Here is a 23450-nt window from a genome sequence, read left to right as displayed (position 1 = left end):
AAGGATGGACGGGTTTTAATCAGTTTCCTTTTTCTTTTTTGAAACAAACAAACAAAAAAGAATGAACCAATTAAATCAGGGGTGTCAAACTCATTTTTCTCACAGGCCACATGGTAGTTTGGGTTTCCCTCAGAGGGCCGTTATGACTGTGGAACAAAAACATGTAATCATCATATTTACATCAATTTATGAAGTAGTTTTGGAATCAGAAATCAAGGGTAATGTGTTTTTCCAACTCCTCACATTTTGTAACACAAAAATGCTTAGAATATCTCAACTTCATCATTTATGATATGACAATTTGACATTTTGGTACTGATTTTTACAAGGATCATGGAAATTGACACTAGATTTGGCTCTGCGCGCCAAATCAAATCAAGTGGTGGGCTGAATCTGGCCCCAGGGCCTGGTGTTTGACACCCATGAATTAAATGATTACAAATTTGGGCAAAAAAAATGTTCATGTGGTGTTAAGTTGGTGGCGAGCACGACTTTTGAACTGGTTCATGTGTAATTGTCAGTGTTTACAGCAAATGAATTTGAATTGAATCGACCTGGCTTTGCATGTGTCAACTTCTAAAGACAAAGAAGCAGATACGTTAAATGTAAAACTTTATTTCAAATACTGGCAAAAAAACAAACCAAAAAAAAAAAAATCCCTCTTTGTGACTCCCCACAGAAGTGAAAATTCCTTACTCTCTGAAGTCCTTCCCATGTTTCCCCTTGTGTTCTGCTGTCAAGTAAACCCTTTTCTTTTTATGAATATGATTTGTCCTTGAAGCATGAAGACCTCCGATTTCCCTGCAGTGACGCCAGGGCAGCGTGAAATATATCAACTGCAACTACTTGTGATACGAGAAGAGAACACAACCAGAACGGAGATGACGGAGATGCACATTTGTCGCCACGTTTACATTTGGGCATATGCGGTCGTCGTGGCTGGAGGAGAAAAAAAGAAAAAAAAAAGACGCCCCCGCTCAATAACCAGTTATAACTCCGGTCGTGTTTGCTTATCACCCACAATTCCTCTCCAACCTTACAGTGAGATGTTGAATTGGCATTCAAAGTTGACATGCAGGAAAATTCCATTCAATTATGTCACGAGAGAGAGCTAAGACACTGCCACCGAGCAAGTTGGGAAATTTGCCTGAATCAGCTGCATTTGTACATGACACAGACTCAAACACGCAGCCCCTTCAAAATAGCAGAAGTGCTACTGAATCACACACGCACACATTCACGCAAGTCTATTTACAATGTAATCACACACACACACAAAACAACAAGCACACGTGTGTACTACCAAGAGATAAACAAATAGCCTGACAATGTATGGAAAGCCGTTGTCAATATCTTTGATATCCAAGTTAAGGTTTTTCTGGGCTTTGGCATATGAGAAGAACAACTATGTTGCTAGTTTGGGAAAACCAAACAATGAATGTTGGTCATCTAATTTACTGGCACCTAAACAGCAAAAGTTTAGTCTGATTTTACATCAGTCAGGAAGGGGTGGGGGGAAACGTTTATACAGTCATGTTTAAAAACAGTGGCACATTTCTTTTCCATGACTGTGTGCGTTGTGATCATGAGAAAAAACTCAAACCATGCAGGGCCTTCCTTAGTTGCATTTAATTTAATTTATTTAACCAGGTAAGGCAACTTGATGACACTTTTCCATCTACTCTAAAAATGCTGACCAGGAGGAAATCAAGCGTTCAGTGTCTTGCCCAAGGACATTTCAACAGCAGTCAGGATCCCAACTGCCAACCCATTCGGTATGTGGACAAAGCCCCTTGGTACCAACCGAGCCAGAGCTGCGACGCATCTCAAATCCAATCACAAATGTCTGTAAATAAATTATTTTGCGTCAAACGCCATTTTTCAGATTCGTTTTATATTTTCAGCTGTCAAAATAGCAACGATATTAGCATTACTTTTCTTGATGGGTTTCTTTTCACAAAATTCTCGTCTGTTTGGTTTTTAGTCACAAACTGGCGTGTTTGGTGAAACCAGCCAATGATCTACTGATAATTTCTAAGGAACAGAAAAAAAATATTGGTGAAAGAAGTCTTTCTTGGTCTCAGGACAATATTCTGCAGGTCTTGAAAGATTACTCAAAATGCTCAGAAAACAGATTTTCCATTTAGAATTTTGGAAATGACTAGAAAGTGTTAAGTTAACATCTAGTGCTTCACGAGTAGTAGACAAGTGCCATTTTACCACATTATTAACATAGTTGTCATACTAGTATGCCAATGTTGTCCTACGAGTACGTCAGAGTAGTGGAAAATTTTTCAAGTCATTCTACTAGTAAGCTGAATTGCCTCACTAGTGAGGGCAAAGAGCAGATGGCCACATGGATCTTAAACCTCATATCATATTGCATAAATGCTCAAGTTGCTTGATTTATACAATCTTCCCCGTTTCCACCTGATCACAGACAGTGCAAAGGTTCCCTGGGAGGAGACTCGTCGTCAAAGTTATGCCCTCTAAATTCAAACTTTTTCAGGACTGCAGAGCGGTTTGACAGGCTCGGGGCGTGGCCGATGCGTCACGACACGTCTGTGTGCTCTGCTGAAAATAGGCGTGCGAGCGCACCCCCCTGCGGGAACGCCGCGGCCTACTTTTGCCAAACAGAGATGGCTGTGCACCTTATCGGGTTGTGAGCACGCCAAAGATTATGGAAAGCGCGTTGAGCGTTTATTGCATGTTCTCGATATACAGCTGAAGGTGCATGTACGAGTATGCTTTACTAGTCAAGTATGACTACATTGGCATACTAGTTGGATAGCTGTTAATCGGTTAAAAATGTATTTTGTATTCAAGTTTATTGTAAAACCTTTTTTTTCCCAATTACTGGTTATGAAATTAAATTTATTTTGTACTGTTTAATAATTGACAAAAAACAAATAAACAACAATTAAGCAATTTCACATGAGAGGGAGTGATGTTGTACAGTGTACTCAAAATCTTTTTGAAACTTGAGAGCTACTTCTTGAGTACCAATTAATGCGAAGGGCTACTAGTTTCATATACACTTATAAGGCTGCTTCGGGTTCAAAAGGTCAATTATTGTACAGGCGATTCATACTACAGCTACAAATAACTTTTTGTAATATCCGTCCATCCACCTTTCCTGATTTGGGTCGCAGGGCACAATAATTTATGGCATAACTTGGGTTTTGATTACCGGTTTTGTCTATCATATCAATCACAAAATAGGCAAAAATGTTGATCATTGTTTTCCAAAGTTACAGCGGATGTTTGCAAATGTCTCATTTAGACTAAACACAAAGATAATCAGTCTGTTCTCAAGGAAGACCAAAGAAATCTGAGAATATTAATTCTTGAGGGACTGCTATCATAGGAGTTGAACAATTTTAAGTCAAAGAATGGTCCTGGATAATTTATTAAAAATAATTGCTCAAAAATCTGATGATCAATTAACCTTTGAACCACCACCTGTAAGTATCACACAACTGTCAACAAGTGCACAATTTTGCCTTCAAGTAAGATGGTGTTGTCCTACTGGTGAGGACAGAGTGTACTAGTACAATGACCTTAAGATGGATATCAAGTATATCAAGTAATGCTTGAACAGCTTTCATTTCTTGATATAAATCTCAAGCTCCTTGTAACAGTATACTAGCGCACTAGGGCGAACTACTGGAATATCTGTATCTAGTAACATTTTATCCACTACTATATAAGGCCCCTCGCATACAAGTAGGAGTAGTTACTGGTGAGGTGAAACCTTTTGTGGGAATTTTGGTGCTGTTACTAGGGTATGCATGCCTAATTGCTGGGCTTAGTAGTGTTAATAGTTCAGGATCGTAGTTTACTACTACGATTCAATTTAATACTTGTGGAAAAATATTACTGGTAAGCGGCTAATTCTACTAGTGTGCTGAATTGTCATATTTGTGAAGGCAAAAGAGCGTACTTGTACATGGACCTTAAGCTGGATATCAAGTACACTGACTGGACCACCGCAAACCTGCAGTTCGGCACTTGTGTTCATCTATTAAAGAGATTTTTCGTCCCATTTTTTTCCCTTTTGTTGGAACCAACACTGAAATTTAATATTCCCGCTTATTCAAGAATTTGATATGTTAAAAGAAATGATTACAAATATAATGGCCAGCAACTACCCACAAGCCTTCGCTATATATGCTCGGGCCCGGTCCCTGTCCCCCGTGAATAGATGGGCCCCACTTTAATGTTCAAACGACTTTCCATAAAGCCATTCGAGCATTTATTTGATTCCCAGCCGAATGTCGTACTTGTAGGCCAAAAATGGCACTAGTAGCGGGAAACCCTCCTAGTCAGACAGTTGTTCTACTAATGCTCTTAATGGTGGGAACAAAGAGTTTGCTAGGACGTGGACTTTAAAATGAATATTAAGGATATGGCACAAATGCTCAAATGGCTTTTCATTTGAGATCAAACATCACTTGTAAAAACATTGACTGAAGTCAAATGATATTTCATGACGGATGGAGATCAGCACACATGTACGTAGGGCCCCAAGTCCACAAAAGATGACTCCTGTCATCATGTGACTTCAACACTCAACATTTAGGGCTAGTGTGCTTTAGAATGACGAGTCTCCAGGACGGAGAGTCTGTGAGAATGGATGTCGGAAATCATCATGTTCCTCCCACTTGGAAGCTTTAATTTCCTTGCCTCAAGCACACAACTGGAACTGCGCAGAGGGCATGCCTGTGTGAGCAGAACTGGCGAGGAGCATGCAGCCAGCGCAACGGCGCTTGCTGGCTAAAGCGGAAGTCGGATCAAGTTCGACGACTGGATTGTGCTGCGGACCGCCCCGGACAGCGAAAAAAAAAAAAAAATACAAAACAAAAGAAGATGGTCCCTCTCCCGTTAAGATTTCTTTATCAGTTACAATCATGCAGTGTGTTTTTTTTTTTTTTTTTGAGGGCATAACGAGTAAAGCATCGTGAACTCCCGTCGCACCCGTGCAAATTTGGTATACGAGCAAGTAACGATGTGCGCGCGTTCGAACCCCATACCGCATCCTGGAGGATAAAGGTGAATCCCGAGTCCCGGACGCACAACGATCACCAAAATACAAAGTGCACAAAGTCCCCCGACAAAGCCACACACCTGCTGACGGCAACCATCTTGGAACACGGACAGCCAAGGCAAGAGGTGACGCAGAGTGCACAGTAGGGGGCGCTGTGCTCAGAAGTGGAGGAAACCTCATTCCACCCCACAAACAAGCACATCAACTCAACAAGTCTGCCTGGATGTTGCCTGCAGATGACAGGTGAAGCGGGAGTGGTGGTAGTTGCTGCGACAACGGGGGGGACGAGGGGCAGGGATACGGGTGAGGCAGGGGGGGGCGTTCTCCTTAGTGCGACGTCGGAGGCTAGCCGGCGAGCTTGCTGGTCACTAAGGACGACTTCCTCTGCGGCAGGTCTTGCGGTGTGGGGATGTGATCGCCCGTCACCAGGTTCTTGTCGGACCCCGCCACGGGAAGCTGCTTGTTCTTCATCTTTGCCTTGGCCATGTTGTAGTCGCCGGAGTCGAAGTATTTTTGCTGTGCGACAAGAAAGCCGGAGCTCTGTTAGGGAACTTACCACAACATTTTTTTCTTTGCCAGAGTTAAAATATTGGAAACAGCATTTTCACACCACAAGCACAATGACAAACATAGATGTCTTGTATTAGACATACAGCGGTACTGCGAACACATGACTGCCCAAACCTAAGAGCTTTCCGAGCTAGTAGCCAATGCGTGTAGATTTTTTTTAAAAAATTTGATTGACAAGTGAGCTTCAAATATACCGTGTGAGCAGTATATACCATGTGAGCAGTACCATTACACGCTGACATGTTAATTGCAAGGGACAAACTGTCAAAACCACAAATACAAAGTGTTAACACTCGCAAAGAGTTCCCAACAGTCAACTGAATAATAATAATAATAATAATAAATATCCGACCTGACTGACTCCTGCTCCTGATGAGACCACACCCCTTAAAGGAAAACATTGACAAAGTATTTTGTGTGTGTGTTACCGGAATTCCCGGCCTACAGAGCACACCTGGTTATAAGCCTCACCATCCGTAAAGGAAATACCATTTGGTACATAGATACACCGCAGCTGCGTAAAAGCCGTAAGTGCCCACATTGAAACACGAGATATTTACAAAGAAAGACGGTACAGAGAGTTTAACGCTAGGGCTGACGTGCTAATCCTAGTGCCGCCGCGCTAATGCTACCGCCACGCTAAGAGGGCCGGTTAGAAAAAAAAATAAAAGATACTGGTAAAAACCATGGAGACACGGCAGTAACACACAAGCGCAGCGCTAACAGGGCCGGACCGGTATAAGTCACTTCCTCGGCACATGCATTCCACCGGTCTCACTCTTACTTTTTCCGAACGAGTGCCCCCATGCGACCGTTAGAAAAAAAATGCACAAATCAGCCGCATCACAGCATAAACCGCAGGGTTGAAAGAGTGTGAAAAACGTCGCGGCTTATAGGCTGCAAATTTCGGTAATTTACTTTCTAACCTCCACTCGCACATTATGCTCATTGTCATCACTTTTTTTTTCTATACCTATCCAGGAAATTTTATTTTCTCCTTCTGCATCAGGACGTCCTTGCTATGGATTTCCTCCGGTGACAGTCATCAAATAATAATAAGACAAAAATTAAAACTACTGTAATGTCCGGCCAACAAGCCGCGACTTTTTTCACACGCTTTCGGCCCTGCGGTTTACGCGGTGATGCGGCTAATTTGTGGGTTTTTTCCTAACGGCCGCAGGGGGTCACTCGAGAGGAAAAGATAAGAGTGAGACCAGTGGAATAAATTTGCAGAGGAAGTGACTTTTACCGGCCCTGTTAGGGCTGCGATAGCTTTAGAGCTGTGCTAGCATGTTGCTGTTGTGTTACTGGCATGTCTCAGTGATATCTACAGGTAAGTTTTATTTTAACCAGCCCTGTTAGCGTTAGCGCGGCACTAGCATTAGCACAAGTTTTAGCGCAGCGCTAGCATTCGCGCTAACGTTAAACTCTTTCTGTGTACAGTCTATAAATATCTTGTGTTTCAATGTGGGTTTCAATCTGGGCACTTGCGGCTTTTACACAGCTATGGCGTATGTATGTACCAAATGGTATTTCCTTTACAAATGTACTCGGTGAGGCGTGTAACCAGGCGCGCTCTGTAGGCCGGGAATTACGGTAGTTGAAAGCCACCTCTCTAACACCACAAATGTGTCTTACCCCTTTCTGTAGCCGTTTCATGAGGAAGTCAGACCCGCCGGGCCGCTGACCGAGACCGGAATACTTGGCCTTCAACTTGGCTTCCTCAGCCTTCATCGGGTTGACGTTCTTCTCCTGGGAGTCCTGTGGGAATAAATCCACACGCTCATCAACAAATACCAGATATCAGTCATTGTGGAGGAAGGATGCAGACTTCTCAGAAACAGCTTGCCGAAGTGACAGGAGATCATTTACAGCCACGCGGAAATTCCAAAGAAATTAAGTATAGCTGTGAGAACATTCTAGATCGTCGACTCTCAACCACGACTAAATATTCGTCCATCCATTTTCCATTGCACTTATCCTTGTTGAGGTATTAGGGTGAGCTGGAGCCTGTTTTAGTTGACTTTTGGTGAGAGATGGGGGGGCACTCTGGGCTTGTCGCCAGTCAGTGTCAGGGAAAATGTGGACAAACAATCATTAAAACTCACATTTAGACCTATGGACAATTTAGAATCATAGGTGACTGAGTCAATCCCAGTTAACTTTTGGTAGTCGCAATCAAATGGCAGGACACAGACAAACGATGAACTGCTAACTAGTTAACAAGGCACATAAACTGTTAAGAAAAGAATTTAAACTCACCTTCATAATTCAACAATTTTAGTCTTCGATAAAGCTAGCATGTATGTCTTTGGAATGGGGGAGAAAGAAAAAAGTCCACAAGCTCCAGGAGAACATAAACTGAGGAAGGCGAAATTCTAACCCAGAACAGTGACCTAGTGGTACTGCCTCATGGTTCCAAGGGTCAGGGTTCAAATCTCCCCTCTGGCCTTCCTTCCTTCTGCTTGTGTGGGTTTTTCCTCACACACTGCACAAACATATTCGCTTCGATGAGGAATCCAAATCAGTGTTGGGCAATTTAAATGATAGGCGGAGTCTCAATTTTTTTAATCTGCTATACCAGGGGTCCACACAGGACTGCACATTTTCTACCTACACATATGGCAAAAATGAAATTTTAAAAAGGACAAAACATGTTTAATTGTCTGTTTTTTCCCCCCTGATGTATACTTTTTCCACAGGGAAAAACGGTTTCTAAAACATGCTAGCTGAAATATGTCTGCTATCTTCTCTGGTGTTGTGACAAAATCTAAGAACGCCCCCCTCAAAAATTGCAACCAGGAATGAACCAGGAAGGTAGATATTCTTCCAATTATTAAATTGGATTTTTAATTTCTTAGGTCAATGACGTTTTTATTTTGAAGTAGTACAAGGAGTACTGATTTAATTGTGATACGCTAGTCATTTGTCTCAACAGAGATTGAGGATTTAGAAGGACAATCCGAGCTATAGTGAGAATTTAGTGATTCTGATTCTATTATCGATATTGCCTTTATCGATCCGATTCTTGATCAGTTTGCTTATCGGCTTTCAATGGGGAATGGAATAATACCAACAGTATATGATACCATTAACATTATATTCATTATCATATGACATGATTAGGACTATTTCCTGTCAGGTTCATACTAAATATGACGTTTTTGTGTACTGTTTACACTACATTATAAGATGCAATGGTTTAATTAACGCCACACTTCAGGTAAGTGTCAAAACCACAAATACAAAGTGTAAACTTTTGAGTAAACAAAGGGCCCGGTTTAGTGGCTGTTGCACCAGACAAACGAGTCTGATATGCTTTGGGTGGTGAGTGGCACCTGTCACCTGGGCCAGAAGGGCACACCTAGTACGACCTAGGTTGTAGGTTTTGTTCCATTCTTTTGCACCTTTGAGACAAATGAAAGAAATCAAGGTGGGGTTAAGATGCTCGGGTCAAAGCAGAGCCTTGCTTGTTCTGGGATTAAACAAGTGACTCAGGAGGACACCAAAGCTGATGAACCAAGTCCAAAGGAGATGATATGGTGGGATATGGTGTTCTGAATCACTCTGATCCATGACCAGAAACTTCCTGGGCAATATAATCCATCACCATCATCTGATTATGCTCACTTTAAAAGTAAATATTTCCCCTATATTCCGAGTGACCATGGAAACCGCTAGAAACGTCAAGTTACTTACTTCCCCCTTGGAAAACTGCCTATTAATATGGCCAAATGGTGATATGAAAATATAGTCTTAAAAAAATGTAAAAACAAAACAAAACCTGAAATTACACTGATTTGACAGTGAAAGAAAAAAAAGCAACTAATGCTGGAGTTATTGTGGAAATTTCAATGCATTACTATTTGATGCACATATAGGAATATATAAAAAAATACAATAGCAGATTTTTATTTATGTGCAATCAAGCGTCCAAAAACTTACTTACAAGACGTTTAATGAAATGTAAAAAAAAAAAAAAAACCATGAAGACAGGTTAAGGCATATTTTGCTTGTCCATGATTGTACCTTCTAAATTAAATTAAATTAAATTATCAATAAAGTTCCCTTTGCCACCAATAGTTGCTGGTCCATGATCGGTAAGGTCTGTCGGCGTGGCCCGTAAACAAATGGTTGTCGGACCACAAAACACTTGTACATTCATGACCCAGTTCTTGGCAAAAAAAAAAAAAAAAAAAAAAAGGTTTGTGACCACGGCTTTAGATGATGTTCCTGGTTCCTTTGTGAGCTTCTGGACGAGTAGCTGTTGTGTTTTAGGGGTAATCTTGGATTTATTTTTAGGGAAAAGTTAAAATGTTCATGTTTTCTCTTTTTGTAGATAATCTCTCTCACTGTGGTCTGCTGAAGTCCTAAAATAATCGAAATGGGTTTCCAATGCTTTGCAGATTAATAACATTTAACAAATGACATTTACCATATTTCTCACGTGTTCTTAAATGCATTTGGATCATGGCATTTTTGGATCAGCATGTTGAAATCTTTTGTCTTACTTTTTTTTGGTCAAATAGGTTCTACTAGTGACTGAATTCACGATTTAACAGCGGAGCTCATGACTTCTTTACACATGACCAGGTTGCTCTTAAATGTTTTCCGATTAATAAAACCTCCACTTAATAAATGCATGTTTACTTCACATTAGAATGGAAAAACTTTGCAGAAAAATAAGAACAAGAGAAAGAGGAAATGTTTTTTCAAAGTAATGCACGTGTTACTTGTGAGACAAAAATGCACTAGTTGCCAACTATGTGCTACTAGTACAACCAGTGACATTTCACACTTCCAGAGTAGTAATGCTGGTTTTGTCTCACAAGTAACTTACAATTGTCATGCTAATATGCCAAAGTTGTCCGACTCGTGGGCTGAAATGATACAAATGTGAAATAAATACAGAACTAGGAAGACAGTTGTTCTACTAGCTCGAGTGTCCATAACAAGGCATTACCAGCATGTATTTAACAAAATAATTTCCATTTTTTTTAATATGGTTTTGTTGGCAGTTATTACTTATGGATCATGGTTGATAAGGAAAATAGGTCACACAAAAAAAAGCTTACTGACATCGTGGTTTTGTTGTTTTTTTTAAGGGGGGAATAACAACTTTTGAGACAAAATGCAAGGCCCCAGTAGGACCAATGAGGCCCCAGCAGCTGCGGCTCGCCAGCCAATGACACAAGAGACCAGCCTATGTTGTTGCCGCAGCAAAAAAAAAAAAAACAAGCACTTGGGAACATAACAGACAACGTTTCGTGCAGCTCAACAGGGAGCGGGTTGAACAACGCGGAGCAGTAAACGTGACAACGACGTCACACGAAATTGCGCTAGTTTGACGTTAAGCCACCCCTGGCGAGCCTAGCACGCGTTAGGTTAGCCCACAATAGAGCAACAGCAGCCACAGAACCCACCTGTTTTTCGTCCTCGTAGTCCATCTGAGTGTCCGAGTCCAGGTTCTCCGACGACATTCTGTGAGTGTGACGGGACAAGCGGGTGGTCCGGTCGCCAGAAGAGCCAAAAATACTGGTTAAAAATTGTAAACAATTAAGGTACGGTTAGGCGTACCTGAACACAACCTAATCTCTTTTTCTGGAGACAGGACTGCTCCCCAACAAAAATGGCGTGGACTGGAATGACGTAATCGACAGAGGCGTGTCGGAATGATGAGTGACACATACAGTAGCCAATGGGAAAGCAGAACGCGCCTGTATAGGAAGATGATTGACAGGCCTTTTTGTCTGGAGGCATCGCGATCGCGTCAACATTTGCTAAACCACTTAACCAATCTACTACTGTATTATTTTTTAAAAAAGTAACATACGAAGTTTCAGTATGACCTACAAATTGTTCTTGACAATAAAAATCAAATACAATGAAGGAACATAGTGATTTACATGACATTACAGTATTTTGTACTGCCTGAAGAATGTAACGCCCCTCTTGCTTGATTGGCTTTTTTTTTTTTTTTTTTTTAACTGTCGATTACACAGGTTAACCGCAGCCGTTTCCACCCCCACACTGCGTTTAGCTCATCGATTCTCAATAAATTTCAACAAGATTCACTCTTTGTTCTGGTAAAAAAAAAAAAATTCACCATCATACTGTGACAAATGTTTATTATGTCTGTTTGTGTGATTATTGTTTGGCTAAATATACACACGCTGAATGAAATGACACCCTGTTAGCTAGCTAGTTTACGTGTTAGCTAATTCATTTGCCAATCCAACTAATCGTATTCAACATTCAAATCTCCATTTTACTTACAGATTTTTGTTCAGCGAAAACATGGCATGTAAGCAACAAGTGAGGACAGTTAAGGTAAATGTAATCAATAACGTGAATTCATATTTCACAGCAGTGTCTGGAAATGACCAAATCTGGAATTAATCAGGAAATCTGATGCTATTTTATTTTTTACCTTGTCAGCAGTACTTTAAAATCCACAAAACGTTATTCAAGTGTGTAGACAAATGTATATTATAAAGCAGTGATTCCCAAACAGTGTGCCGGGGTACATTTGTGTACAGTGAGCGCTCTTCAGGTGTGCCTGGGATGTTATCCTATTATTTAATTATTAATTAATTATTTTATGTAATTCCTAAAAAAAAAAAATCATTTATTCCAAGAAATAATGTATCTTTATTCATCTATTTTTGCCAGTGAGGCACAATGACAGACAGAACAAAAAAATCCTCTTCCATTAGATGGCAGGAAGTACATACAGTAATTAATCGATCAATTTTTTGTGACATTTAATTGTTTTGGTGTGCTGTGAGATTTTTCAATTGTAAAATATGTGCCTTGGCTCTATAAAGGTTGGAAATCACTGTTCTAAAGTGATGCAATAAAAATATAGTAATAGAGTGCAATACAGTAATCACCCCATAAGTGAATATCTGCAAATGTGTTTTTATACCATTCACAGTAGCTAATTTTTCAAGTTCTTTAACCCATTCATGGGCAGGGTGGCAATTTTTTGCCTTATTGAGATAAAAGTCTCCTAACAGGCCACAATCAAGGAAATAACACTTCTTTTTTGTTTATGGTTAAGTTATATGATAACTTGAGGCAGCCATGTTGGGTCAGGAAGGAAAGGGAAATAACTTCATGTTCCTGATACCAAATTATGGCTTCAGATTAAAACACTTAAATAGTTTGATATACTGAAGGATATAATGCGTGAAAATCATGATGTCCCAAAAATTGGACGCTGCCCACAAATCGATTAAATACTTGACACTAATCATAGGCCTCACAGTTCTGAGGTCCCGGGTTCAATCCCAGCCCCGCCTGTGTGGAGTTTACATGTTCTCCCCGTGCCTGCATGGGTTTCCTCCGGGCACTCCGGTTTCCTCCCAGATCCCCAAAACATGCATTCATTGTAAACTCTAAATTGCACCTAGGTGTGATTGTGAGTGCGGCAGTTTGTCTCCATGTGCCCTGCGATTGGCTGGCAACCAGTTCAGGGTGTACCCCGCCTCCTGCCCATTGACAGCTAGGATAGGCTCCAGCATTCCCCGCGACCCATGTGAGGATAAGTGGTGAAGAAAATGGATGGATGGATGGTTGGAATTTTTAACAGATACCGTGAATAAAAATAATTTGAGTCAAGAACAAAGAAAGTGGATTCAAAAGCAGTACTTGGTACCAAAAGGAGGAAGGCAGAAAAGTAGTTTTAGGCAAAGCAAGAAAAGCATGCAAAATATAAAAGCAGATCTGGGAGAAGGATCTGTTATGTAAGAGGTCAGAAACTTTTATGGAAGAAAGGCTTTCAGGAAAGAGAAGCTGCCATAACTAACAAAATATCAAGTACCCATACCTACCTACTGGTACTTTGGGCAAAGAAAAGACAGTTTGTAGTTAGATTGGCATGGAACGTATACATTCTGGCAGTTTTATCTGAATAATGGAGCTTGTGTTTGTTCCACAGGAGACTGAGGTATTTCCCAGTCAGGTTGAGACTGAGGCGCAGTCTCTCAGTGTCATCAAGAGTCTCCTGGCCATTGGTCTTTCGGGCATCATGTACCTGCGAGGAATTTTCCCAGAGAAAGCCTATGGGACCAAATATGTTGACGGTTGGACAACAACCTTTCTTATTAGTCACTTATGCTTTTACTCATCAAGAAAGGAGGAGCAGACTCAATAAAGTGGTAGATTTTTCAATAAATGTATATTTACAGTCCATAACAAGTTTCACCCCACAGATCATCAAGTGATGATCCTCAGAGAGGAGCGCAGTTGTCCCGGTGCCTGTCAGATTGTTGAATGGTAAGCGTCTGCATCGTTTTTCTTTCAAACAAGAGGCGGGTCAATATCATTCCAACATGCCTTCGGTCTTATCAGAAATACTCAAGCCTCATCAAAATCCCTCAGAATAATACATCTCAGAGGCCTTAATGTAACCAGCCAAACATTTACACACATACTAGTACAATGATAAGTCTCTTTAAATGTTTTCCTGGATTTCATGAGTTTTTTTTTTTTTTTTTTTGCATTGGCTCTACATGATTTTTGGCATGTCTTAAACCACAGGTGTCAAACTCCAGGCCCAAGGGGCCAGATCCGGTCCACCACATGATTTTATTTGGCCCGCGAAGCCTAATCTAAAGTGTCAATTTCCATGATTCTTGTAAAAATCTGTACCAAAATTTCAAATAGTCGTGTATCATGAATGATAATGTTGAGATATTAGCAGCATTTTTGTGTTACCAAACGTGGAAAGTTGAAAAACACATAACCCTTGATTTCTGATTCCAAAACTACTTCATAAATTGATGATGTAAATATGATATGATTAAATATTTTTGTTCCGCAGTCATAACGGCCCTCTGAGGGAAACCCGAACTACAAAGTGGCCCGTGAGAAAAATGAGTTTGACACCAGTGTCTTAAACAATGCTCTCCTAACTGTAGCCTTTTCAATAAGTGGTTAAGTGATACAAAATCTTTTTTTTTACACGAGTTTAATGTCCACAATGATTTATTTTATCAAAAGAGTTCATTTCAACAGGCATGCTCTAGTTATGTGACTTGTGACCATTCCTGTGAATTCCAGTACTGTTGATTGTGCCACTAAACAACAGCGGCCAATGGCCTCTGCATGGACCAGTTTACTCATTTGGGGCAAGATTGCGTGCTTCCTTGTGGTTGCCAGGCAAAAGCATAACAAAAACCACGACAGGGATAAACTCTTGAAAATATAGTCACTGTTTGCTGGAAGGACCTAAAGTTACACTGAATGGCAAAAACCATTATAATTATTGCAATTACCCAAGTATCATGGAACCATTGAAAAGGACCCTTATCTGATTTAAGGAGCCATTCGGACTCTCACTTCATACATGTGATGTACGTTCTTTTGTGTGTGTTATGCGCGCGTGTGTGTATATTTAAGACTTACACAGCTTTGAGACACTCAACTCTCTTCAGTTTTGTTTATGAGTCATTTGGAAAAAGTCACAACTATAACAAAGTGCTGTACATACAGTCAATGAAAATGAATAGAATTGAAAACCTTATTATCACTGTATGGCACAGATGAAACTGCGGTTATGAAAACATAAATCACCACTAATATCCGCCCTTCCATTTTCTGAGCTGCTTATCCTCGCGAGGGTCGTGGGAGTGATTGTGCGCATCCCAGCCATCATTGGCCGGGAAGTGGAGTACACCCTGAACTGGTTGCCAACCAATTGCAGGGCACATAGAGACAGACAACAGCCGCACTCACAATCACACCTAAGGGCAATTTATAGTTCCCAATTAGTCCATGTTTTTAGGTTGCCGGAGGAAACTGGAGTGACCGGAGAAAACTACACACGGACAGGGACAGGATTCTTATTTCGTCCATTAAATCCAGATCCTGTTGGTTCCGAGGGCCTTTAAATCGATGTTTACCTCTATATTCATGATTTAGACAATGACATCAACAAGTGTACCCTGCTCTTAATGTTTTGTAGCTAATGTGTTGTCTTTTTTCCTTTTGAAGGATTGTGGGATGTTTTGACGCCATCCAGATGAAATATGTAAGACACCTATATATTGTTTAGGATAATGATTTGTCATGTAATCTTGGAAATTAGTTCACATTTTTACATTTGCATTGAATCAATCTCATTTATTATTCCCTCCCAGCTACAGACTGTCATTATGTCTGTAAGTATACTTGTTTGTGTTAAGTTCTTAGCTATACTAGTGTAATATGGTAACTATTATCATTTCTGGTGTATAATACACTCTCGAGTATTATACTGACCCCTGAAATCCACACTAAGTCAGGAAAAACGCTGTATGTAAAATTCATACCGTTGATTTCCTGCTATCCATGCTTAAAATATGAAGTATTTTCTGTATTTTGTTAAGATTTTCAAATAAATAATCTCCTCTTTTTAGTCTTACTCGGTACGTTGTGACTGGGTGCCATGTCGGCTATGCTTTGCGTTGAGTGGACAAGTACAAAATAATTTACTTCTTCCCTCGGAATCCACAGTTTTGGAAGAATTAAGTCGTCGTATAATCCACTGATTGTCTTTTTGTAAGATGCTCGCGGGAAGCTAGCACTAGAGGAGCTAGACTTGGGAGTTAGCAGCAGGAGCTAAATATCTTGGGTAGACAGTAGTGATCCAGGAAGTAATGAGGTCCGACTAAAACGTTTTAAAGGCAGCCAAGTGGCATTGCGGTGGAAAATAAATGGTACTTTATCAGATAGTATATAGTAAAAGTGTAGCTAGCATCTTACCCAGCACCAAAATTACGTGTTACGTATGTGACCCGGAAGTCCGTTTATGATTCTTGGATAAGTGGTGGATATTTACTGTATTATATATGTTTGCACTTGAAACATAACATATATTGAGATGAAAGTACACCTTTTTACAACCCCTAGGTACTGGTATACATTTTTACAATGTGAAATAATGTTTTAATTTTCCTTATATTTATGTATTAAATGTTTTAAATTTTAAAAAATTTGGGGGGGTATGCATTATACACGACAAAATATGATAATTCAAGACTGAGGTGTTTGGATGACATTTTCCTGCCCTTCTGAATCAATGTCGGTAGTCATTTTACACTTGCAGGTCTCCTCGGACCCTGATGAGCCTCAGGTAACGTTCTTCCCACCGTGATGACCCAACAAACAAAAAAATGTTGAGCACTTAACAGCATTTCTGCATGTCTCATGGCTCTGCTTTCAGAAAGTCACAGAGTTTTATCAATTCAGGATTCAGTACAACACAGAAGGGGCTCAAATGGACTTTGAGAGGTGCGTTTTCTTCACTAAAAATGAGTTTTTCTTTTTTTTAAGGACAACATGACATACTATAAAAACATGCGAGATGACCAGACCTGTCAACTTTCTTGTTCTCCTTCCTCCAGCACCCAAAACAAGAGTTTTGTCACGTCGTTTGGAAGCACGAAGAAGGCCAGCAGCCTGCTGGTGAGGAAACTCTACACGCTGATGCAGAACCTCGGCCCTCTACCCAACAAAATCTTCCTCAACATGACGCTGACCTACTACGATTCAGGTAAATGGCTCCAGGGAGGAGATGTTTCTCCCAAAGTTTCCGAGAATATCTATGCTGCAACCACAAACTGTTGTTGACACAACAATAACAACTGTCAGTACCTCAGTAAAAATGTATAAAAGTGCAATCGTCTTTGTGTTCAGCTAACACAGGCAATTTAAAGGTACATTTAAAAAATAAATGTTCATTTTCCTGACCTATGTAATGTACTGGTGACTATGATGAATGTTGGTGATTCAGAAAGTGAAAGGCTTTAGGAAAAAAACAGTTGATGAATCGAATGGTGTACCATCTAACGGACCTTTCCGATGGCAACCTTAAGCTCCGCCCCCTTAGCCATGTCCCACAAGCTTTCAAAATAGCGATTGAACATAACATGTTTGAAGTTGATTCTTTATCGCATATTCCAGATAATATTCGGGTATGTTTTTTGCCAAATGCTTCAGACTTGTCTAAAAGAGTTCTCCAGAGAGGTCTCAACTATTTCACGCAAGGAAATAGAAATTTAGATTTTGGACGGAGCAGGACGCAATGTCAGAGTTCCAGCGAAATGTTGGCGATCGATGCAAAAACGTTTGATGCCTCTCAAACTTCATATTGAAATCCAACAGGATGAACTAGTGGAATTGTACTGCGCATGTAAAGCAGGGTGAGTACTTTTTACTTGGATAGATCGCGAGTAATATAATTGTAGTCTTTAGAAGTGAGTGGGTGGATTCATTTGACTTGGCTCGTAATCAAACCCAGTGCTCTGTTTTAATAGTCTGATGTGATACAAATAGGGAAATAGACATTTCTCTTGCGTGACATCGCGCATTTACATATACCTAACCCGACTCTTCGGCATAAAGCATGACGCACTTCATTCAGCAGGTCAGTGATACACTAACAGAGTGAAAATTGTTAAAAGCACTGATAATAATTCAATCAAACTCAGAGAAGATACTTCTCCCTCACTTACCTTCGAACATACAGCCTTGTGTGTGTTGATATTGTTAACATTTAGTTGTGCGTGCGCTGTTCTGCAAGTCTTAATCCATTGTAGCCACTTCATCAAGTGCATTTTAGGCTTTGGAAAATGAATCAACCGGGCCCCTTGTAACCTCGCAGGATATCTTTCATCAGAATTGCACATTCCCCAAGCGCATCTGAGGACCATTTTCTTCGTAACATGAACTTTTCCAAGCACCCGCTACTGACAACCAGCATTGCTTGTGGGACAATGCGGTGAGAGGGGCGTGTCAAGCCAGGGGTGAAGACAATGCGGCTATCTGATTGGCTATTATTGTTCGAGTGATTGACAGGTCGGAAAGGTCCATTGACCTCTATTGCCTCCCTGATGGCAAAAGAGTGAAATGGTGAAGACTGCGGTGGAAAGTGCCATTGGTGATGGTCCTGTCTCTTGTGTCATAACGGATGTTGGCAATGTCCTAGAATGATGGCAGTTGACCTTTTCTGCAGTTCTTACAACTCTGTAGTGCTTTTTTTGTCTGCAACAGAGCAGCCTACATACCATGGCATAATGCAGTATGTTCACAGTTGTACTGCCTGCAAGCATTTCACGGTTGAAATTGGGGAGAATAATCCTGAGATATGCCTGGTTAAAGTCTCCAGCAGTGATGTGTCCTCCCTCGGGGTAAGACCGCTGATGTTTATTTACAGTGTCGTGCAGGTGGCTTAGAGCAATGCTAGTCTTACCATCGGGTGGAATTAGACATCTGAAATAACCACGTTTGATAGCTCTCTTGTCAGGTAATAAGGTCTGTGTGAGACTGACAAAGACTCTATATCCGGTGAGGAATAACTGTCAATACTCTGGCTCTGTTATAGACGTGGATACACAGACCTCCAGCTCTGCTCTCGCAGGAGTCTCCGCTCCGGTCTTGTCAGTGTAGCGTGCGCCCAGCTAGCTAGACGGCGGGATTGGGGATCATCGACTTGGAGAGTCTCTCAGAATTTCGTTTTATTTTCAACAGAATTTGTCAGTCAATTGAGAGAAAAAAGGTTCCCAAATAGCAGATTTGAGTCTCTATTGTTTTACTGTAACTTGAAGTCACCCAGCTTTTTGACTGTAATTTTTGGGAAATCTTGTCAATACTGTACTGTCTACCGCATCCAATGTACTACACACTCTTAGTTCAAAAGTCAAATTGAGTTCACCTATGAAGGTACATTTTAGGTTCAGCCTTAAATTTAACACAATATCTCTTTTTGTTTCCTTTAAATTCAGTTTATCCATGTGCTGCACACATCAACTTGGTGTAAACTCTGATTTGAACGTTATGTGCTTGTTTTATCATCTGCAGTAACGCCGGATGACTACCAGCCACCTGGCTTTAAGGAGGCCATTGGCGATATGCTGGTATTTGAGCGGGAGCCGGTGAGACTGACCATGGGCGAGGTGGTCACACCCTTTCACTTGCTGAAGCTGGACATGGCCACTGAGAGACACAGGCTGGAGCCGGTGAGTGCCAGCCACGTCCCCATCACAGCAGTCATATAGATCTCGTGCGTGTAACGTCACCATTTTCATGCTGCTCGACATTGTGGGGGACATTGAACCGGAGGACAATCTTCACAATGGCCGAGAGTTGTTGTGCTGTTGGTTGTTACAACAGACAAGACAGATATTCAAAGAAGTCATTCTAGAGAATACCAGCTGAAAAGACCAGAAAAGATTGATGGATTTCAGCAATTAAACATGATAGATGGTGCCCAACCAAATACACACAAGTGTGTAGCGATCAGTTCATTTCAGGTAGGAATTATTCTTCTCAATCTCAAATTCCCAAGAAACATTTGTAATGCCAAGTTGGCTCATTTGAGAACAATGCGTTAAAAAAAAAAAAAAACGACGGAAATCGTCTCCAACATACACAGAAGCATGTTGCGGCCACGCGTTAAACTTTTTATTTATTTATTTTTTTAATATGCATTGTTCTCAAATGAGTCCAATGCGTATTTAAAAAAAGAAAATAAACCGTCGGTCACAGTGATGTTTACATAGGTTAACGTGTGGCTGCAATATGCTTCCGTGCATAGGTACTGAAGCCTATCCCTGGGCGTTGTACTATAAGACATATTTTCGTGCTGTTTCCAACTGATTTAGCATTGACGCATGCTTTGCTAGACCGTCAATATGGCCGGTCACGTGACTTCGGTGACGTAGGTGCACGAACTCTATAGCGGGTGCTTCCTGTCAACAGGTGGAGGAGAACCCTGACAAGAGAAACAGATGGGTTCTCAAGGTAAAACGTGACGGAAGCCTGTCAGAGGTGAGCTCTCACACACACTGTCACTTACACAGAATAATCACATCCATGTCACACACACACACACCACACACACACACACACACACACACACACACACACACTTTTCCAAAAAAAGTATTTGCTAACATCTCCACCTGTAGAAGTCCGTGATTGAAGATGTGGATGACATGCCCGAAAAGAACGACACAAACAAGGGTAAAGTCTTGCTTCCTTTTATTATTATTAATTAGGACCTATGCGGCAGGTGCTTCAGGCGCTTTTTTATGATTATTAATTGTTCTTAGAAATGAGTGACCTTTTTGGCAGCCTCCACAAGCCTGAAAACACCAATTCTTGCTGGTGCCAAACTTTTCCTGTCCCAAAAACAATGCCACAAAAGCTCACTCATTAGCACTCCCCTGGAAGTAACAAAGTTTAAAGGTTATGGTCCCCCCCACTTCTTTCATCAGCAGCACAAGAAATTGAGTTGAGGTGCCATGAGAAGATGGACACTTGTGAGATCACCACAGTAAGTGTAACATCACTGCATACACTGTTCAAATCAACACCAAAAGGATGATTGACAGATTAGCTCCTCCAATGGGGTGATTCAAATTCCAGATTTCAAACCGTCACGGTTGAGGTTTATGAAAGCAAGGCAGAAAATATGAACCCAACGTAGGAGTGGAGGAGTCACAAAATATTTAGAAAAGGCAACGAAACACTTAAACCTACAACTGGAAAGATGACAGTGATGGACACTGACACGCACAAACAATGGACCGACAAGAACTGAAAGAAACTAGCGAGCCAAATACGCAGCGATAAGACGATGATGAATACCCGGACAAGACATGGAAAACATGTAAAAATTAAATAAACCAAAACAGACCATGACATAATAATCAGTTTCATTGGCTGTGAATGGTAGGATTTGCAATACACGGGAAATAAAATATCACCAAAGAAAAAAAAAAAACAATCAGTGGGAGAAATAAGATGTAATTAATGATACATTGTGAAAAAAGGTTTAAATTAAAAGTGGCTAAACAAATGCATACTTGGAAAGATATTTTAATAGATTAATAATTCAAAATTGATCAGATTATGTGTTCTTCTCAGACGGAGGACGTCCTGGGAAAGAGGACATCCGACAAGGAGTCATCCATGATGACCACCAGGAGTGGACGCATCATTCAACACTCCACGGTTAGTGTGACTCCTCACATTTTCCCCTTTGCTGTTAGAACAAATATCGCTGAAGAATTTCATCTTCTAGTACTCCTGGAACAATATTTCTGTCATATTAATTAGTAGAAGCGAGAAGGCACGAAGGTTCGTGTGTAAGAATCAACGTTGAGGCCACAGAAGTCTGTTTAAAATAATAAAAGAAAAAAGACCATAAGGTTTTCTGTGGAAGAATTGAAGCAGAAGGCTACAAATGTCTGTGTGAAATGAAATCGGAAAGCCACAAACGTTTGGAGTAAGAATTAAAGAAGAACACTCAAGAGGTTTGGTTTTAGAATTAAAGCTGAAGGCCACAAAGTCTGTGTGTAAGAATTAAAGCAGAAGGCCTGAGAGGTTTGTGTGTAAGATATAAACACGGAGTCTACATAGATCTGTGTAAGATGCAAAGGCTGCAGTGGTTTTGTGTTAGAATAAAAGCAGAATACGACAAGTTTGTCTCTTTAGACAAACATTTGTGTATAAGATATTTTGCTGAAGGCTTTGAGTAAGAATTAAAGCTAATGGCCAGGACAGGTAGCATTCTGTAGATAACCGAAGCTGTCAATAACACTGTCAAAATTAAGATAAGTGCGTGATCTTTTATTAATACAGTATGTATGAATGAGGCTAACACAGCTGCATCTTCATGTCAGCAGTGGACAAAGGGAACGATGAACGTCCGGAAGCAACCAGCTATGAAGAACAACATGGTGAGAATTGTGCATTCTTAACTTTATTCATGTGTGTTAAGGTTCTGTTTTACGCATGTTTATTAAAAGAGCAAACGCTGGAAATAAAGCAGGCAGGACGGTAGCGCGGCTGTAAAGCGTTGTCCTCACAGTTCTGAGGACCGAGGTTTGCATGTTCTCCCCGTGCCTGCTTGGGTTTTCTCTGAGCACTCCAGTTTCCTCCCACATCCCAAAAACATGCATTAATTGGAGACTCTAAATTGCCCCTAGGTGTGATTGTGAGTGCAACTGTTGTCAGTATCCATGTGCCCTGCGATTGGCTGGCAACCAGTTCAGGGTGTACCCTGCCTCCTGCCCGTTGACAACTGGGATAGGCTCCAGCACTCCCGCGACCCTTGTGAGGATAAGCGGCTCAGAAAGTGGATGGATGGATTGTTGGAAATAAAGCAGCTTTTGCAGAAAGATCACAACAAGATCTCACCATTGCGAGGGCGTGCGTGAAACGCTCACGAAAACCTCCCTTGTGTTATGGATGAGTCACCACTCATCGCTTCGTGCGCTGTGGGATGTCGGTTCAGTTTTTAAAATGTTGTCTTTTGCTCTCATCAGGTTTGTCAGTATGACATCCCTAACAGTCAGGAGACACCGCTGAAGAAACGCAAGTTCAGCGAGTCCAAAGACAATCTGTGAGCCACCACACACTTGCTACTGTTTTCAGTTTGTCAGTGTTCAGCTGTGAGGGTCTTTAAAGTGACACACAAGGTATTTATCGTTTCAGTAGCATGTTGTTCATGGTTAGTTTTTTTCCCCCCAATTCAATTAACGTACTTTTTGAGAATTCTTCATTCTGGATCCATTTTAAATGCTGACCAAAGAAGTTTGACTTGTGCAAATCAGAGCCGGAAGTTCAATAAAAGAGTTTTCACTCACTATATGTTCACTTTTTTGGAATGGAGGCTGAGGTACTAGTTAATCCATTGAATGCATTTACACTGACTATATATTCATCAACTACACTGTACATTTTTTTGGTGGATAGGTGTGGAAGAGTTTCATCGATAAAATCCAAACAAACAAACACACCATAACAGCAAATGCCAGTATACTTTGTCGTTGGATTTGCT

At 40.8% G+C, this 23450-nt stretch overlaps 2 protein-coding genes across 6 annotated transcripts; one reads left to right on the top strand and one right to left on the bottom strand.

Annotated features, from left to right (window-relative positions):
* Positions 1-631: 631 nt before the first annotated feature.
* On the bottom strand, positions 632-11173 carry ensab (endosulfine alpha b). Its single transcript, XM_061820175.1, has 3 exons — positions 11041-11173; positions 7256-7378; positions 632-5563 (listed from the first exon to the last, which is right to left on the bottom strand). Exons 1-3 carry the CDS (start codon positions 11095-11097, stop codon positions 5393-5395), a joined length of 351 nt encoding a protein of 116 aa, XP_061676159.1. The 5' UTR covers positions 11098-11173; the 3' UTR covers positions 632-5392.
* On the top strand, positions 11042-23255 carry hormad1 (HORMA domain containing 1). 5 transcript variants are annotated; one of them, XM_061820169.1, is made up of 17 exons: positions 11048-11178; positions 11620-11703; positions 11896-11947; positions 13560-13704; positions 13834-13897; positions 15617-15653; positions 15763-15783; positions 16710-16736; positions 16827-16894; positions 17008-17156; positions 19463-19620; positions 20363-20431; positions 20572-20626; positions 20881-20939; positions 21533-21619; positions 22291-22347; positions 22936-23255. In XM_061820169.1, exons 3-17 carry the CDS (start codon positions 11915-11917, stop codon positions 23014-23016), a joined length of 1110 nt encoding a protein of 369 aa, XP_061676153.1. In that variant the 5' UTR covers positions 11048-11178; positions 11620-11703; positions 11896-11914; the 3' UTR covers positions 23017-23255. The 5 variants fall into 5 exon arrangements, with proteins under 5 accessions (XP_061676154.1, XP_061676153.1, XP_061676157.1 ...); XM_061820170.1 differs by lacking the exon at positions 11620-11703 and having other exon boundaries at positions 11042-11178; XM_061820173.1 differs by lacking the exon at positions 11048-11178 and having other exon boundaries at positions 20884-20939.
* The last annotated feature ends 195 nt before the right edge of the window (positions 23256-23450 follow it).

This window comes from Syngnathoides biaculeatus, chromosome 5 (genome assembly GCF_019802595.1).
Source record: "Syngnathoides biaculeatus isolate LvHL_M chromosome 5, ASM1980259v1, whole genome shotgun sequence".
In the NCBI taxonomy this organism is placed as follows: Eukaryota; Metazoa; Chordata; class Actinopteri; order Syngnathiformes; family Syngnathidae; genus Syngnathoides; species Syngnathoides biaculeatus.
This window is presented reverse-complemented; position numbering and strand designations above follow the sequence as displayed.

Bases quoted from the DNA above. Each gene is read 5' to 3' on its own strand.
- ensab (XM_061820175.1), bottom strand. From the start codon at position 11,097: ATGTCGTCGGAGAACCTGGACTCGGACACTCAGATGGACTACGAGGAC. The intron at 7,379-11,040 runs GTGGGTTCTGTG...TTATTCCCACAG, and splicing joins ACTACGAGGACGAAAAACAG to GACTCCCAGGAGAAGAACGT. The intron at 5,564-7,255 runs GTAAGACACATT...CTTGTCGCACAG, and splicing joins TGAAACGGCTACAGAAAGGG to CAAAAATACTTCGACTCCGG.
- hormad1 (XM_061820170.1), top strand. From the start codon at position 11,915: ATGGCATGTAAGCAACAAGTGAGGACAGTTAAG. The intron at 15,654-15,762 runs GTAAGACACCTA...ATTCCCTCCCAG, and splicing joins ACGCCATCCAGATGAAATAT to CTACAGACTGTCATTATGTC. The intron at 20,432-20,571 runs GTGAGCTCTCAC...CTCCACCTGTAG, and splicing joins GTGACGGAAGCCTGTCAGAG to AAGTCCGTGATTGAAGATGT.